The sequence below is a fragment of the Bombus flavifrons genome, chromosome 11, assembly GCF_040668555.2.
Source record: "Bombus flavifrons isolate JBK064 chromosome 11, iyBomFlav1_principal, whole genome shotgun sequence".
Classification (NCBI taxonomy): Eukaryota; Metazoa; Arthropoda; class Insecta; order Hymenoptera; family Apidae; genus Bombus; species Bombus flavifrons.
The window spans coordinates 5,053,592-5,072,402 of record NC_138452.1 but is presented as its reverse complement, the minus strand read 5'-3'; the positions used below and the strand labels follow the sequence as shown (position 1 = coordinate 5,072,402).

At 35.6% G+C, this 18,811-nt stretch overlaps 2 protein-coding genes across 8 annotated transcripts in view; both read left to right on the top strand.

Annotated features, from left to right (window-relative positions):
* Nucleotides 1-15,604, top strand: part of stumps (DBB domain-containing protein stumps) — a 47,410-nt gene extending 31,806 nt beyond the window's left edge. For 3 of the 4 annotated variants that reach the window (XM_069123697.1, XM_069123695.1, XM_069123696.1), the window contains 14 exons: nt 8,236-8,395; nt 8,656-9,043; nt 9,325-9,621; nt 9,716-9,851; nt 9,955-9,966; nt 10,132-10,322; nt 10,836-10,908; nt 11,113-11,421; nt 11,630-12,055; nt 12,135-12,254; nt 12,323-12,417; nt 12,540-12,759; nt 12,991-13,578; nt 14,305-15,604. In XM_069123697.1, coding sequence (XP_068979798.1) covers nt 8,236-8,395; nt 8,656-9,043; nt 9,325-9,621; nt 9,716-9,851; nt 9,955-9,966; nt 10,132-10,322; nt 10,836-10,908; nt 11,113-11,421; nt 11,630-12,055; nt 12,135-12,254; nt 12,323-12,417; nt 12,540-12,759; nt 12,991-13,578; nt 14,305-14,321 — 3,032 coding nt within the window. In that variant the 3' untranslated portion in view covers nt 14,322-15,604. The remainder of the gene's footprint in view (nt 1-8,235; nt 8,396-8,655; nt 9,044-9,324; nt 9,622-9,715; nt 9,852-9,954; nt 9,967-10,131; nt 10,323-10,835; nt 10,909-11,112; nt 11,422-11,629; nt 12,056-12,134; nt 12,255-12,322; nt 12,418-12,539; nt 12,760-12,990; nt 13,579-14,304) is intronic. The other variant, XM_069123699.1, reaches the window with a different exon arrangement.
* Nucleotides 15,605-16,254: 650 nt separating this feature from the next.
* Nucleotides 16,255-18,731, top strand: LOC138185094 (waprin-Phi1). 4 transcript variants are annotated; one of them, XM_069123743.1, is made up of 4 exons: nt 16,255-16,407; nt 17,571-17,670; nt 17,953-18,128; nt 18,297-18,731. In XM_069123743.1, exons 2-4 carry the CDS (start codon nt 17,606-17,608, stop codon nt 18,542-18,544), a joined length of 489 nt encoding a protein of 162 aa, XP_068979844.1. In that variant the 5' UTR covers nt 16,255-16,407; nt 17,571-17,605; the 3' UTR covers nt 18,545-18,731. The 4 variants fall into 4 exon arrangements, with proteins under 4 accessions (XP_068979844.1, XP_068979845.1, XP_068979846.1 ...); XM_069123744.1 differs by lacking the exon at nt 16,255-16,407 and adding an exon at nt 17,241-17,355; XM_069123745.1 differs by lacking the exon at nt 16,255-16,407 and adding an exon at nt 17,244-17,347.
* Nucleotides 18,732-18,811: the final 80 nt, after the last annotated feature.

Below are 18,811 nucleotides of genomic sequence, written 5' to 3'. Positions count from 1 at the left end.
TTTATATTATGTTTTGTTATACATTTGATATTTAGATTTTATTTTCTGATGTTTAAAACCATGCATGCGTAGTTGATAGAGATGAATCGTGTTTTAATGGGGTAGTCTTCGTCGTTTCCGCCGCCAAGTAATACCTGGAAGCAATTATTTTCCCGTTCCTTGTTATTCCACGGGCACACATCAGACGACCTCTTCGCTCGTTTTCTATGGGAGGAAACGCTATCCAACGGAAGCGATATACTGTAATTGGTGTCCTTTAAAAACCTGCCGGAATCCTTCTAAAACGAAACCCTTGCCTTTATGATGATTTTATTGCATCTTCCTTTGTAGATGTTTCTTTGAAACAAATCTATCCGCTTTTACTACTTCTCCTTGTCGGAACTTGTATTTCCAAATAGAATAAATTCTCTTTCTAAATTTTCATAAAGATGTTGGAACAGTTCCTCATAAAAAGTTTTTTAAAAGTGTTTTTACGTAATAAATAGCACAAAATTCAAATACATAGCTTTTATACAAATTTTCATTCGTCTTTTTTTGTTAACATGCATATAATGTTACCAAATAGAGTAAGCTTTATTTTCAAATTTATACAAAGATTTTTAATCCAATTCTCTAGCTTTTTTTTTAATCTTTTTTTCTTGCAAAAAATTTCTAGTTAAACTATTTCAACAATTCTCGTTAAAATTATACGTAAGACGGTTGGCTATTGCGTCAGTGGAGAACAAGCATCGCGTACGAAACGCCTTTGCGCGAAGAAAAAACGTAGTAGCACGTCGTGCAACCTCCTAGCAGACGGTTTGCAGCGGCAACGGAAATAGGAGCGTGTAAAAGGGAGCCGCCTAAACGCGACTCGCTGGAATTTCGATTTCGCTGTGAATGGACGTCCTGTTTAAGTTTTTTCGTCGAGAAAATCGCCGGCAAGCGTGGTTCAACTCTCCACATGTGAGCACTCTTTGTATCTCGGTGTCAAGTGCTCCGTGGAGAACTTAATTTGTGGAAAAAGAAGGAAATTAAAGGGAGAGGAAAAAGAAAAAAATGGGCACTTGGGCGATATCGTTAAAAGTAGTATGATTCAGTGGTAAAAGAGTTTTCATGAATTTAGTATTTTTTGTATCATACTAACAAAAAGTAAAAATCTTTGTAGTATAATACAAGTACTTATTATAAAATACTGTACTCAGTCTAGTCGATTTATACTAACGATAATAGAACTATATACATACTTCATAAAAAATATAATAAATTGGTACTAATGAATGGACATTAATTAGACAAGAAGACCATCATTTGTATATGTAGGCGAGTATTTCTACTTGCTTTTGTATCAAAAAATTTTCCTAGTATCTTCTCGATTTTCATAATTCTACATTTAACGTATCATACAAAATGAATACGTATAAAAAATTCAGCAATAATTGGGAAGGATGTTTGCATCGCGATTACCATGTTCCTGTTTAGAGTCACAGACTATTTATTTAGGATGTGTGAGCTTGCGCGTCTTTCCTTATCTCCAGAGATTGCGAAGTCCGCGAAAAGAATGCACCAATTGCAGGCTAAAGAGTACACGAGTTTCATTCGAAGACGAATCGTCTTGTAAAGCGATCCTGGAATACCCGCGCGGTTCTTTCTTAATTAACTCAATTAATGACTAATTAAGCCAGCCCGAGTAGACAAAGCGCGATCGTTATCAGATCTTATTTTCGAAACGAAGCGCCGATCTTTCTACTCATATAACGACTCGTTCTTTGTAACTTTAACTTAATTGCACGATAATAATCGCTTTTAAAATGAAGAACAAACAAAAATATCATACTTAATACCAAATATGTAATCTCGTGTAAGAACATGGTTAAAAGATAGGTTAGGAAACTGATCATTATTCTAGTTTCTTATCACGACGTGTATCGTACTCGTTTAACTCCGTAATACGGAATAATTAATTTCACTCTAGCGCAAAATGTAAATTGTATTACACGTTTGAAATTACTTCTGCTTTGTAATTCTAAAATTGATGAGAACGTTAAAGTTTCGCGTCGCGTGCCGCGATTCTCACGCGAGGCAACCACGTGGATTCCCAAAATATTTGAACGTGGCGTCTGCGCAGATCTAGGCGCAGCTGGTCACGCATGCGCGCGATTCACGAAGTTCCCCGAACGCATCTCCCGAATCAACCCTAGAGATGATGTTCAGTGACGAGGCGCGCCGCGCTGCAGCAGGACGTTGTTTTTTCTTCTATTACCATTTTTCGTCCGTTCCATCGACATCTTCGTTCTCCCTTTTTCTCCTTCAATTTATTACTTTTCCCCGTACCAAAAATCATTGGTATTCCGCATCGAATGGAACGTGTCGAGCAAACTCTTCACGGTGACGTACAAAATTCGTGCATATCCGAAGGCGACGTGTTTATATGGGGTGTAAAATGATTGGTACGATGTGTTCGTGTTGAAAATTCATAGACTCGACGATTAACAATTGTGAAAGAGATATTACATCGGGAAAATGAAGATCAAAGAAGAGAATCATTATGCGAAACGAAGCATGGAGTACTTTGGTAATATTATTTTCTCTCTATTTAATTATTAATTGTATAATTTTAGATTATTATATATAGAGGTATATTAACAATACGAAATTTTGTTGAAGGAAAATTCCTCGACCATAACCGATCCATTGTATTGTTTACAAATGTGCTCCAGTGTTCCATATATCGTTATAAGGGTGCGTTTAAAAGCGTCCAAAATCATCATGCGCAACAATAGCTGAATTAAAAATTCTAATGAACCGTTGTGACGCTATTGCCGCGCCAGTGCGACGCCAATAAAAAATGTATAGACTGTCTCGATCGCTAATCGATCTCATCGTTAATCGAAAGAACGTATATAGGGTGTTCAGAAAGGTCTAGGTTAATCTTCGTTTTACAGTAGAAAATATATTTTATAAAGCCTATTATACTTTCTAGCATTACTCGACGAATTAAATGTAAATATACCGGTTTTCATCAGACGGACCGTAAACTTTAATTGAGTACTGTATTAAAAATCCAAAATATTTAATTTAGCTATGGAGGCGATCGATTGATCGTCTTTCTGCGGTCAGTCTGTTAGTTTGTATATTGAAAAACTAAAATCAAATAATAAGTAACTCAAATACAACTCACGATCTCTAACAACAATTCTAAATAGTTGAGTAAAATAGTTCAGTTTAATATTTAAAAATTACTACGAGGCGAAAACGGCTAAGAAAGGAGATCATGTTTGATATAGTTAATAACATCAAACAATATTTATGTGAATAATAATTTATTTCCATTTTCAAGGGATGAATCAAATAATTTTCTTCCTCTTTTGTGTCCTAAAATTACTCTCATATTATTAGGTCCGCGTGTTTCGAAACACCCTATATAGATATAATTCTGAAAAGGAATCACTCGTAAACAGGACACGCGTATTCCTCGTTTTATCCAGCGAAAACCGCAGAATTGTTTTTAGTTATGAGGGACGTAGATAAGTGTGTTGACGAAGGACAAACGACGAGCGAACGGGGGATGAAATCTGAGAATTCGTAGAAATTATTTATAAAGCGTCCTTCGAGAATTCCCCGACGGAGACAATTTCGTGCATTCGAAAGCGTGTTGTCGTCCTGATGCACCCGATGCGCAGGATATGCAGTATATGCTAATCGTATGCAGGGACCCGTGTGCCGCGCCGAATACAAATGCCAGCCACCATCTTTGCAACGTTCTAGCCTTTTCTTCTTTACACGATCGCTTATTCCTACCATCTATCGTGCTATGTGACGAGCTTCAACGAATTTTTCGATTAAACTATCAACGATAAATTTCATTTCAAATATCCTATTAATATTTATGTAATATTAATATTTATACTTTTATTGCCACTAATATTTATATACATATATTATTTTAGTGTTTAATTCTGTTACATTATTCGAAATTTTATATTTCAATTTTAATTGTAATTCGCTCTTGTAAGCTATTAAAGGATTTTCAAACGAATGTATGCATTTTTGAATTTCTTAAATCGTTACACGCTAGATGCGTCAAAGGCTTCGTTTATCTTTCGATGAACGATAATTCTTTCTTTCAATATTCTAATCACCGAATTACATTTCGAAACAACTTCCAATTTGCGAATACAGCCTCGGTTTTCCGATATATTTGTAATAAAATTAGCGCAAATATTCTTCTCGAATTCCTCTTTCTTTTACAGTCTTCCTAAAAAAAAGAAGTACATTTATATACGAATAAAGAAGAGAAAAGAAAAGAGAGCAAAGAGAAAAAGCCACATCCCCAGATGTGACAGAACTTTGTCTCCATCCCTTGGCAACCGTTCAGATCCAAAACAAACGAAGACACTCGTATACTTAATATTCCACGTTCGTCCATCATAATTATAGGCATCGTCTAATTTCTGAGTCCGTACGTGAAAACAATGACGCGAACGTCGATCATTGGTGGGGGAAACGATTCGAATTCGACGATGGTCATTCCACGTATCGAATCGATCCTTTCGAACCGGTCAGTCGTCGACGATAAATCGAAGGTGTTCGTTCAATCCGATCCTCCGTGTCCTTTGAGTGAAATTCTTCTCGAGAACAGTTCATTTTATTTCTTTCTCCCTTTCCATTTCATCATCGACGATGAAAGAAAACACGAATCGGTGGTAAATACGCGAATAATTCGTGTTGGTGAATATTTGGAGGGTGAAACGGCACGCGCGAGAAAGAAACCGAATGAAGGAAATGGCCGAGAAGTTTGTCCCGCAGAAAAATATGGCGAACACGTGCGAAACGCCACGGTCCCGGCGACGAAACCGGCCGACTTTCTTGGATTTGTCCAACATCACGCGTAAGTGTCTCGTTTTGCTCGTAATTTATGTACGCCCGTGTCTTTCGACTTATTTCTCCTATTTCGCATCTCGCAGCAAAAAGTTTCGTGACTTAGGAGATAATTCAGAGTCCTGGTTTTTGTCAAAATGATTTATACATTATGCTTTCTTTTTACTCTTTCGTGGAAGCTTCAAATATTTCCGTTTGTCTCTTATTACGTGAAAAATTACGTACACTTGAAGTATAAACATGGATCTTTCGTATCTTCAGTGGATATAATAGTTTTTGAAGAAATCTGAAAAAATTCACATAATATCTTCAAACGTTCTAAATTAACATTATCGCACAATGTTTGACAAATAATTCGTTCGTATTTGTTGCACACATTGTATAATAGATAGTAAATTAAAAAGTAAGAGTATGAGATACATCGAATATTTTTGCCTTAAATCCGAGAAATAGGATTCAGCAGGAACGGAGAGTAGTTGTAGAGACTGCAGTAAATATTAAATATAGGTAGATGTGGTAAATTAAAGATCTCGAGGTACGCGAATAGCCAGTCTGTTTGGACGAAAGTATATTAAGAAATGCATTAAAGGGTGTGCTGCAAGGGAAGTTTCTTTCTGCCTGATATTCACTCGAGTACCACGATATCGTTGCACAGTTGCAATAATTATGATATTGATATCTCATCAAGTTCTACTTCCTACGCGTCCTTATAAAGAATTTGTAAAGCTGTAAAAGTAAACAGCAACGTAATTGAGTAGAAAGTGCATAGAAAGAAGAATTTCAACAGAATTCAACAATTTTTTAATTCGTGAAGTAAAATAAAAGGAGTAGAAAGCCGATCGACGTCGATTCGAGAGTTCAATAGCGGAATTATATTTTTCGAAAACATCCGTTATAATGCTTCCTGTCGTGCAGGCCAGGATCGTGTTACGAAGAGCGCACATAACGGCTTGCGACTTTAATCGTTTGCGACTATTAATTCGGTGGAAGACCGGATACGCCGAAAACGGAAGCCACGCGCGTCACGTAGCAAACGCAAGAACCGCCAACATGGCGACTAGAGAAGCCAAGTACGGGAAGGAAGATCTTTCAATCATCAATCCCCTCTAATACGTTTATAATTGAAAAGGAATATTATTGCCACGAAAATATATTTTTTCTTTTACGTTTCCATTATTATATAACATATTCGAAGCAGAATACTCGTTTAGTAATTGAAGGAAATTTCTGCTATTTTAATATGTTCATTTAAAAAATTAACAATAATAATCGAGTATTAATGAAATAATAATAAATGTTAACAGTAATATGAATAATCCATCTATGATAACTGAAAAGAATTCTCAAGAACATGAGAAGATAGAGACAAGAAGTTAGGAATATTATTTTTATCTAAGCCTTTTCTCTTTTAACGGGAGTGCGAAGTTTAGGCCAGTTCGACTCGATGAAAAGGTTGACGTTCGCATCACATTATGTGTTCAGGATGGAAACCACGTGTTACGAACACGGAAACGAACCCTTTGCACCGGCTATGGTGTTCTTCTATTCTTAACAGTGCGTTTATTTGTCCGCGGTTTTCACGGAAAACTGTGCGCGTACAGAGGAATAGGGGAGAAAATGAAAGTTTACCCCGTGCCCGGTTATTTTCAGAGTCTTCGTACCCCAGCAAGGCTATGAAGCTTTCCATTCTCCCATAACTCCATCATCGTTTCGATTCCGATGCATCTTTAAATCCTTACTCATTATACAACTATGTGCTTTGAAAATAATTCTCCTCAGTTTTTCCTCTTATATTTATTTGTTTCGCACTATGATAACTTTACTGTTGAATACAGTTATACAATTAAAGGCTATTAGCGAAACTATTTTGTTAACTTCGTTATTTTTCTTCAATTTAAAGGATATACCAAATTTATAAAAAATAATTGATTGTTATAGGTCCAAATCTTTTTCTTTTTTCTTTCTTCAGACTGCACAGTAGACACGAATAAAGTTTTACTATTTTTCTATACAGAAGCAAAAGGGAAATAATTTTTCTATTGAAAGGAAAATAGAGAAGGAGAAAGTTGTATTATTCTTTATGCCTAATTTATGTAAAGACTTGAATAAATATGTTTTTAAGTCATCAAAATTCTTCACTCACAAATGAAATGAAACTTCTTCCATTTTTCTCGAAATTTTGACATTCATAAAAAAACTTTTGTTTTATTTAGGAGACTAATGTACTATTTACATTACTTTTACTTTATTTAAAAACTAACTAAATTACATTAGTTAGTAAATGTACCTTATACGTCCCATCTTTTAACATTTATGAGCTTAGTTCAATTATTTTATGAAACCTGTCGAACGACAATCGATAATAGACAGGGTGTTATAATCGAAATTGATGGAAAAGAAGAAAAAAAAGAGGAAGAAGAAGAAAGAGAACGAAAGTGAACTCTTTCTAGTTATTTCGGGATGCAGGGATCATAAGCCCTGGTGCATTTCCAGTCGGTTTCTGTCAGATATCGATATCAACCGGCACAAAAGCCCCGTTGTACAAGAAACGATCGTGGTTATGGAAAATGGACGACCCCATTAATTATACCATTGTACGCTCGATAAACTCACGAGCTGCTCTTTCTGCTGACCGCTGTGAAACGTTTAGATAAGCCATGAGCCTCAGTTTCGCGCGTTCACTGTTCCACGACATATTTCAAGGTTACCGACTCAAGTATCAATCACATACTTTGTAATTCACGAATTTTTGGAAAACGAAATTAATCAGCTTACCTTGTGAGTGGGTCACAAGATTAATAATAATTTTTACGTTCTTGTCAAATCAAACACTGACGTGGAAAAGATTCAATAAAATTGAAAGATACTATCTCTACTCATATCATTAACGAGTCATACGAAATTAAGCGGAGTAAAGTATATTATTATTTTATCACGATGATCATCACTGATGATTCATCAAGATTTTCGCGTGACGGCGTTCGCCCGCGTTAATCAGACATCTCCGTGATGTCGTTTTCTCGAATAATGCGGAACAAACGCATTAGAAGGGTATTATTTCATTAACGTCGCGTGTCGCGAGCCGCATTAAGCGAAATTGAACGCGACTCCGCCGGGGGAGAAAACTAAAGCAAGGTGTGCCTTCCCGCTAATGGCTTGTACAAATTAACCTGATCGTTGATTAAGACCAGGTGTAAATAGCAGGAGTTATCGATTTATTTTACGCTGTTATTTTACCATTTTTTCTTTCTCTTTTCTGTATAATTACTCTACTCGAATTTAGTTTTTATAAATTAGTAACCTGTTTTGTCTTTACAATATTAAAATGAATAGGCGAACGTACGACAAAGTTTGAGGAATTAAAATAAATTCTTGCAGGATCTCGTTCAGCGACCGGGCTGTCGAAGATCGATTCACATCCCGAAGATGATGTACTGTTCGTGTCGAGCAAGGACAGCGAAATTTCGAGTCTGTGGGTCAATTACCTCACTGCCTGTTTCGAGCAGATCAGCAGGCAACAAGGCCGGCCGCCTTTTAAGTAAGCAGATCTTAGTTTCATGAATTTATTGACAAACGATTCATATCATACAGAGTTTCTTCATTATGATTTTTCGTCCATACAATAAGAATTCACATTCGAATAAATGGATTTCTATTGTATCGTAGCGAAGTATAACCATTCTATATAATTTCTAACATAATTTCATACTTCATAATTTCTAACTACGTTCCCATCATCGTTGATAATTTTTTAATCACATCTCTTTAACTATTTCTCCATCAAATCGGAAATTACAGAGTTCGTCACGTGACAATCGAAGAATCGATGCAACCTGGCACCGAGGAGAGGATTCGATCGGCTCGCTTGCAGATCGTCGTCGTGTGTCCAATATTGTTGGAACGAGTGCAAACTCGGCCAGAACACGCGACGAATCTCTCCAGACAGCTAATCACCGACAAAGTACTAGCGATGATGTTGGGTGTCCACGATAGCCACATCAGCGACGTTCACAAGTCGATTCTGGTCTCATACAATCAGTGGAGAAAATTCTTCGTGAAAGACCAGGACGAAACATTCGTTGGTGAACTTCTGGGTGCCGCGGTTGGAATTCTTGGCACAATGCCGCCTCCTGCGTTGAGGAGCGACAAAACCGCCTTTTCGGTTCATCCGAAAAAAGTGAAGCTGGTAGGTAAATCACTGCAGACAATTTCGTTGAATTAAAGCAAAAAGCTAAATGGCCGCGAACGATTTCATTAACTTCGAATAAAATTTTATCAACTTAAAGAACAAAAATACTTCTATTGCTTGTATGATACTTTCAATCCTGCATCTTGTATACATGTAATCGCTACAGATATACATATATATTTAAACAAGCTTGATTATGGAAGTTCCTGGGTCTAAGTGTGTTTCCAAGAAGAAGAAAAAATGTAAATTTAATATAAAAAGAAAATAAACACTTTCAGGGTCACAATAGGATAATCGCGTTGTTAAACGACCCATTACGACCTGAGGACAACGTATCAGTGATCGTGGATCGCTGCGGCGAAGCGATTGACATCGCCCACGTTAAACGAAGAAATCCCTATGCCCTGCAATTCTCCATTCCCGACAGATGTTTAGAGGTATCGATGTTGGTCGGTGTTCGTATAGCGAAGAATGGTTGTCCGCTTGGTGTGAGGCAAGTAAAATGCGAGAGCAGGCTCAGGGAACTCGATCAAATCCTCAGGGCCCATGACAATCCCCTAGAATTTATGTGCCAGGTAAATGCGAATAATAGTTTGATAGATTGAATTCGAAATTCTTATGATTATCCAAATAGATTCAAATCTGGTAAAAATTGAATTTCATTCGTAGACTTTTGGCTTTAATCCTGGTGATCGCGAAAAATTGGACAACTGGATGGTCCACGCGTTTCAACGAAACGTTCCACCGCACTTCAATCTCCTGTCTACGCCCAGTGGGGTAGTGTCTACCCAAAAAGTTCACTCAAGTGAGTATTTGTTGATTTGAAATAGTTTAATCATTGACAAATGATTAAACTATTATCTGTTGAAAATATTAAATATTGTTTGTTTCGCTTGCTGGACTAATAGAAAGGCTGGTTGGTAAGAACTTACGAATCTTATTGTTAGGAGATATTCTACGATTCGGAATTTGAATTTAAACATTTAGATTTAGATTAAAATTTCATTTCATAGTTTTTAAGTTAAGTTCTGAATTCTTATACAGATATAATAGATTAAGAAGTAAAGTAAACTTAATTGTTCTAGGTCCCGAAGAGAATCCGACGTTGTTACACTTTGCCGCACGTTTCGGCCTGGAGAGATTAGCTTGGCAACTGTTGGAGTGTCCAGGCGGTGATATAGCATGCGACCTGAGGAACGTGTCGGAACTGACCCCTGCGGATCTTGCAGAGCAGGCAGGACATACGAGATTGGCGCATCAGCTTCGTGGCTACATGGTACAAAAACATCGCCTTTAAAGCGACATCACAGTTAGTCCAATGGAACCGGTACTTTCGTGATATTTCTCTATACCTAATTGCAAATTGTCGCTTGGACGATCCACCTTCTATTTTTCTCTAAACTCTGCGTCTAGCTGTCCGTAGAATCCCAATTGAAAACGTGATCAGTTAAAATCAGTTAAAATTAATTAACATCAGTTGGATTTAGTCGGAATCGGTTAGAGTTAATTACGACTCGTTAAATAATTAATTAATTATATTCCATGAAAATCAGTTATGGTCAATTGGAATTAGTTTGGCGACTCTAACTAGTTTCGTCCGGATTCTAATTACAATTAGAAACTTTAATATTCATAGAATTTTGAGATATTGTTAATGAAGAATGATAGTAGGCTTGATTTATAGAATTTCTTACTGATCTTTTGGTATGTTTCGGTGAATTAACTGGTATCTTACTTTTGAATTGCATGTTTCGGGCTTCCCCTTGAATTCTCGCGCACGGTGCCGCAGCAAATGAACGAGTTCACCAACATGTACAGCTATTTGAAAGTGATCAGCGAGACCACTACAGACCAAGCGGCAAGTGAGTAGACCCTCTTTTATTAAAATTTGTATTTTATATTTTTTGAAATTTGTACGCACTTATATTTGAATCTGTGGTCACAAATATACAATTATACAGATAAACAATTGCGATATACACAAATATTTAAACATAAATAAGAATTCTAAATGATTGTGAAATGGTACCAAGATGGCCCAATATTAAGATCGAAACATTTTTCAGGCGCGGACCCATCGACAGCTAACACATCAAGCGACACCAATAACGACAAGGAGGATTATTGTCGTCCACGACCCTTGAGCGAAGCCTATTCGGTGCCACCAGCCGCAAGACCAATAACGTCCTTGATCTTGCCAGGTCAATTATCAGTAACCCCTAGCCCGACCACCAGTAACCCCATTGAGGCAAATTATTCAATCGTACCAGCACCGACTCCCGTCATCGCCAGTCCATCAACACCAACGCCTGTGATGACCTCCTCGAACGGCTTTGAACTCCCTCTTCAAGGTTATATGAAAATGCATCCAGCTGGTAGGTAACTCTATAAAGAGATAAACGTAGGATATTTAAATTTGAATTATTGCATTTGTATATTTAAATTTCTCAAGTTGAATATTGAAATATTTGAGTATTTAAATTTTTTAATTTTGAAATGTACAAATAATTTTTGAAATATTCCAACCTGAAACATTTCCAAACACTTTCGAAAAATTGATGTTTCCAAATTTAATTCTTTAAGGACCAAAAACACCAACGTCAAACGCAGTGAGCCAGCAGCCATCTCGAACAGCGACGCCCACCCAGAGTCGTTCAGATTCTCATCCCATGCCTGCTCGAGAAGAAAATAGTCAATCCTCCTTCTCTTATGGCAGAACCGCCTCCAATTCCAGCAGCACAAAGTCGAGAGAACCGTCTGGGCCTCAGGACGAGTTACTGGAAATCATAAACGACTTCAAGAACAACGTGTTCACGATAACCGAAGTGGAAAGATTGGTCGAGAACTGGAGGAATCGCAACGATGTTCAACAGAGCTTCAAAGACAAACAGAGACAACTCACTGCGATGAGAGAAGAGTATGAAAGAATACAGAAAAGAATGAAAGAGGAAATGAAGGCTCCTACACCTTTTGACAGAATCAGAAAGTTCTTCTCCAAAGGAAAGAAAGGTTCGTTAGAGCAAAATACATATAATAGATAATCCTCTGTTTCATAAGGTTCTAATTTATTTTTACTTTTAAATTGTAGATACGAAGGACTCTACGACCGGAAGTGACGATTCTTCTTCGACCAGTAAAGTGGAGAATGTTAATGGTGCTCTAACCGACCGTAGGCCAGTTAGCAGTCTAAGTCTCCGCAGTGTTTCAAGTACATATTTCGATAGTAAAGTTTATTCTTTGGAGAGAAAATATTCTAATTAATTTCTATTTTCTTAGGCTCGTCTTCGTCTGGTAGAATGAGCACTGCCAGCGGATGCAGTGGGACCAGTTTAGGTGACAGTGGAACTCATTCTGATACTGAGGATCGACGAGTTAGTATTTAGAAAAATATATAATCGATATCTCAATAAAGAACTTTGAAAACCTTCCTACAGCTACAAATATTTTTATTTGATTGCATAACTCGAAATTTTTGAATGAAAAATTGTTTCAGTTACAAAATGCCAGAGAGGATAAAGCGGGCGTGATGTCGTACGAAATACCACCAGCTCCAAAGCCATTCGCAGGAAGGTATTCCCCGGCGCTTAGGTATTCCCCATCTCCTCGTTCCTCGACTGGAAATGATTTAGACTTGAGACCATCACAGCCACAATTACGAGGCGAGGATACCGAATACTACATCGCTTTTCCACCATCGGGATTACCCATTCACTGTTAGTAATCAAATAGTAAAATTTTAAGAGCCTATAATAAAACAGTCCGAATAGAAAATAAATAATTTCGATTAATACATACTACAATACTTAAAGATATACGCTAGAAACAGTTTCGATTTTAGATAATTCCAAAACGATCAATTGCATTCTGATTAATCATAGATTTGTAATTTAAATTTTGTTCCAAATAAAAGATTCTAAATAACACTTTTCAATAATGATCAACAGCTTTCAAGACAGAGGCTCCTCTGAAGGAACCAAAAACTCCAAGCTCCCCGTGTGATCACCCTAAGTACCTGGACTTGATTCAAAATTCATCGCCAGTCACTAATGACGCTTCAGAACCAGAGTCCTCCAGACATTCTGGCAACAGTTACGCAAACATTGACCCGTCTACGTTGAACCCAGCACCAGTACCGCCTGCTGGCATGTGCATTCCAACAAATTACGTGAACGTGACACCAGCGTGCGTCACCTCGTCTCAGGACACTACACAAGGTCAGCAAACCGAGCAGAGACACTCACTTGACTTAAATCATGTATCTGAAATCTCGAAGAATTCAACCAAGGCCGAGACTCCCGGTCAGGCGGGGGAAAATAAGGTCACTGATGACGTACAAGGTCAAGACAATGTTTTGACTGAAGTTCAAGGTAAAAATAACGAGGAATATGTGGAAACGAATCTGGCGAATAGTTTAGAAGGCGTGGACGTACCGGATACTGGTAAACTGCCGGAATATATGAACGTCGACGTTCCTCAGGATCAGAAAACTGGTGTCACGAAGAAAGTGCCTGCTCCTCCTGTTCCACCAAGAGGTAAAGTTACTTTTATCTCTTTTTATTTAAGTTATTCTGTTATTATATTATGAATACAATTGGTACGTATTAGGTTGGATAACTCATGCTTATACATGCTTCCCTATTTCCTTTGCATGTATTTCTGTGCATTTTTTTCTGGTATCAGATACTTTCTGTTTCAAGCATTTTCAAATGTACTACTTACATAGTATTTTAGTTTAATTTAGTAGCAGTTTAATGACGTAACTTCCCTTAGATGAATGAGAATCATATCTCGTCATAACAAGCTATTTCAAGATAAAAGAATATACGTGACTAAATATAGTCACAGTATTTCTTAGTATTTACTCAGTCACTCTTCCATGAATTCTCTACTTGTAAATTTCAGTGAACCGTGTCATAAATATATCAAATATCTCAATTATTCTAACTCAAGGTTTATCCGTCCATCATATACTCAGAAATAGTTGAGAAAGAACTATTTAAGGTGCTTAAATTACATCTATAACCAAATGACCAAATGAAATTTTAATTTCATTGAAATCTACTCCACGAATTCCTTACCAGTTTAGTCACTGGCCATTCCCTTTTACTTAGCGGGGAATCACGAAGGTTGTCGATTACTTAAGACACTTTAGTGAACTTTCATCATCATTTGCTACTTTTAACGCTATATATGTGTGTGCAAATCATTTCGCTCCTACAATCGATTCATCAAAATTTTGTTTCTATTTTCTGTTACAGTTACCACGAAGAAGTAAAATAAGAACGATTACCACGAATAGAAGTACTTGAAAAGAAGTCGTTCCTCCGACTGGAGACTTTAATGGGCGGGTCGTTCAAAAATAGTGCTCTCGGCGGTCGTTTTTCATTGAAGAAATACTCGAGTATGATTTCAAGTACTCGACGTCAGTGTTCTTCGTAATCCTTAGTATTAATAGCGTATTTAACTGTAAATTGTTTGGTTCAAGATAGTCGCTATGGCTCATGTCTTCTATGTACATTACCTTCGTTCTTTTATCTTTCTTTCTCTTTATTCTAATACTCAGTGAGGCGCGACTTAATCTGCAGTTTTTGTTTATGGTATTGTACTGCAATTAAGTGCGTTTATTGGTCGTTATTAGTCTAAAACTGCCTCGAATGCGTTACGAAAATAAAACCAATGTTATAATTAATAATTAATTATTAATTTGTTACTATTATCGATAAGCGAAATATACTATTGTTCATAGTATCGAAGATATTTTTAAAGTGTCTTAAGTATGTTATAAAATATTTTAATCGTTTCGATATTTCCACAAATTTTATTAGATTAAGAACGAATTTGGAGATCTCAAATCATTAAGATCAATAAATTTGAGATCTTCAAAGATTTTAAGTTTAAGTTTCGGAACCCGAATCGTTGAGGCAATTATTTTACTACGTTTTTTTAGGAAATTTAGAATATTATTGATCAACAAGCATTCGAGGCTTTCTGATTACGCCACTAAGTTGTATATTATGTTAATTAACCGATGCTCGGATCTCGGTCCAAGAACGAATACAATGCTAGCGAGCGCCAAATCAAATTTTCATCTTTTGGCGGGAAGCCAAAATCGCAATCTGTACATACTGTCCTCTTCTCTATATTCTATTATTATTGTAACCAGTTTTCTATATCGTCAGTCCTTAGGATTAAGTTAGAACAATGTATACAACAATTGTTTAAAAAAAAAATGTCGATGACGCCAAAGACTGCGTTAAGAATACATGGCGTCGCGTAATCATTATGTTATTAATCATACAATTCATGCACCATACGTTGTAATCATTCTCTAGCGTAAATAATACTTTGTACAGGTGTCGAAATTCCTTTTGTCTTACATCTTTATAAGAATGACGACGAAATGCGTTTCAAGTACCAAGGATGCATTTATCGTTTTGATTGTAATATCATAGTGTAGAATATTTCACAAAACCATTCTTTTTTATGTCTACCAGTAGAGATACTACTATGTCTTTTTTATATTTATGTTTATACCAATAAAACTAAAGATAATAGAAATTGCAAAATTATTTCAATCGGATCTTCGTGTTACTTCAATGATAATCAATTGATTATGAATTGATCATGAATGAATTACGTAGCATACCATAAACATAGTGAAATATGGAGTATTGATAATATCGAGTATAATTTATGCATTGTCAGAAAGTCATAATTTTTATCAGGTGCATCTGCTGTGAGGAAGCCGCGGAAGTTTCTAGGAAGCCGCGTTATTCTCGGAAATTACACGTTAAATATGCATTATGTAATTTAGCGTGTCCGTGTATGTAAATTTCAATAGTAAGGGGGAAAAAGCATGAGTAAATATTCTTGCCAAATCTGTCGTTAATCGGAGGTAAAAACCATATTTGTTAACACAAAGTTTGCAAAGTTTTGCTTCTCTTACGCATCATCAAACTTCTTAGATAATATTCTATAAATGTTATTAAACCTAATAACAAAATATCGATTAAATTGTTAGTATGAATAAAAATTGACAAATATTCATATTGAGAATTATTTTTTAAAAGATGCCAGAACCTAACACACTGTTACAAAATATGTAGATACTTTAGATGCTGCAAGCAAAATATCGTTGAAGTACAAATGATGTCACGCTTATGTGCATACAGACAAATGTGTTTTTTTGAATAAAACATGCGATTGAGTATTCATCGACAGTATCAAACGACCTGTTGTGGTATCAACATCACGGCCAAGAATAACCAAGTGTTCTAAAATTCTCGAAAAGTACCTATTCAATTATTGACGGCGAGACGTGTCCTTTCTTTCACGAAGAACGATTATCTTTGGACATAAAGGTATTTTTACTCTGATTAAAAAAAAGCATTTGAAATGAAAAATACATGAAATAAATGCAACGCAGATTTTTTATATTTGTTTAAAGAGATATCTATGAATAGAAAGTTGTAATTCAATTATCTTTTGCTGCAAATTCTGCTCAATCAATCTGACTTCTTATCTTTTTCAATGTTTACAGTAAATCTAAATTCTACAAATTCTATGTTAAAATATATCAGAATACACAAAATCGGTAATCATCCAATGCTACTAATAGAAATTAATATTTATTCAAATATCCCACCAAAGAAATTCATATTCATTTATGTAGATATTCTTCGAAATCTAATTAACAAATTAACAAATTTTCATCGCAATATTTATATATATATTATACTACTGTATTGACGTTAATTTCTTGTAATGATAGCTTTCATGGATTAGCAAACCAAAAAATTTGATTCGTCTCTCGTGCGAATGAAATAAAGAAAAAATATAAGGAAGAATCTATAAATTTATATTACTAATATCTATAAATCTCTGATCCATAAATTTAAATTTCTAATTATTATTAAAATAAAAATAAAGAAAAAACTATGCTTCCCCCAGATCAACGATCAGGAAATGATCTAAACTACAGCCTATTCATTTCGTCAACCCTGGGGCTCGCAGAAACCACTATCTTCCTTCCGCTCGATTTAGATTTCTCGTTAATTTGCCAGGCTAATTACCGTTGCGGTTCGACATCCGAGGTAGGTCCAACGATCCCCGATTTCTATTAAGGAGTTGCAACGTGCTCGTTACGTTTATCATTGAGTGGGGATCGATCTTATATAGGAGAGAAATTCTTCTCTCTTCAGCAAAAGTCTCGATCACCCGTTTCTTCGTTTGTCAACCCACGACTGAGAGTCAACGGTGCCATAATCGATCATATTTCAGTTTTGAAAGCATTAACACAAAGTAATTCAGTATATCTGTGCGATTTTTTAAACAATTTATAAAATACGGTAATTATTATTAACAAAAAAATAATAGTTGTGTTTATCGAATATGTGAAATAGTGGAATTCCTGTTAGAAAAAATAAATATTTAAAATAGATATTCTTTAAACGAAAATTTCACGAACAAAGTTTTTATCAAAATAATCGAAGTTTTTACAAACACATACGTTTTTCGTTTTTAGTTTCGAGTAAGCTAAGTGAGTAAACTAATTGAAAAATGAAATTGCTTATGATGGTCTTGGTGTCTACGTTGTCTTTGGCCACAACGCTTGCTCAATCCAGGTTTGTTTCTATCTTGTTTAATTAATTAATTGATTGCTCATGATGAACAGATTACGGATTTTTATGCATTTATGGAAATTTAAAGACGGGAAAATATATAAGAGTAGACACAGAATATTCAAAGTATAGTAACTCTTTATAATATCTAATGAGTTTGTGGTGAATCAAATCTCTCATTAAATCCTACTGTTTTAGTTACGTTTTTAAAAAAAACATGAATTTAAATAAATACTCTCAGTCTGCTAATGAATCTTCCTCACGCAATTGAAATAATGTCTTCAGGTACAAACCTTTTGCTGAGAAACCAGGTTCCTGTCCACCACCTTTACCAGTGCAGATTTGTAGTCAATCTTGTTTCTCTGACTCACAGTGCTTAGGAATTGGCAAATGTTGTCCAACCAATTGTGGAGGCTCTGTTTGCACAAAACCTGTTACCATGAGGCAAACAATTCCTACTGGTAAAGTGACACTGTAATGCAATTAATAACAAAGTTGATAACTAAATTTTATGTTAATTAATTGGCAGAAACGGTATAAAGTTATTCAAATTCTTAATAGCTGAAAACCTTTTAAAAATGCCTAACTTTGATTTAAATTATAAAATTTGATTTAATCTATATATTTAGAGAAACCAGGTTCGTGTCCAGCGAAACCAAAAGGAAGATGGGTGTGCTCACCAACCTGCAGTGTTGACAATGATTGTAGAGGAACAATGAAATGTTGCAAAAATAGGTGTGGAGCATTGGCATGTCAAAAACCAGATGTTGAGGTGGCTGAATTTGCAGACGAATCGGAAGACTTTTATAATAATCCCAGGAATCCTTACATCAATTCCAGAGATCCAAACAATTATCTACGTTATTTCAATAATTAGTTAAAATAATTGCAGATCGCCATAAAATATTAACAGGAAAATATGATTCTCTTTTTATTTAATCTTTTGTAACTAAATATATCCTTGTGCCATATCTTGTAATTGTTACAAAATTTGTGATAATTGTGAATTAAAAATCTTGCTCTTAACTAGATGTAGTAATTAATATATATCAGATTTTATGGTACTCTTTTCATACCCCTTTTTAAACCACCTAATTCTTAAATTTCTAGATTTAAAAATTGATCGATATCTTAAATAATAGAT

What these genes read in the sequence shown, in the direction of transcription:
- LOC138185094 (XM_069123743.1), top strand. Translation starts at nt 17,606, where the DNA reads ATGAAATTGCTTATGATGGTCTTGGTGTCTACGTTGTCTTTGGCCACA. An exon ending in ACAACGCTTGCTCAATCCAG is followed by an intron (nt 17,671 to 17,952) that starts GTTTGTTTCTAT and finishes TAATGTCTTCAG; the next exon opens with GTACAAACCTTTTGCTGAGA. An exon ending in GAGGCAAACAATTCCTACTG is followed by an intron (nt 18,129 to 18,296) that starts GTAAAGTGACAC and finishes CTATATATTTAG; the next exon opens with AGAAACCAGGTTCGTGTCCA.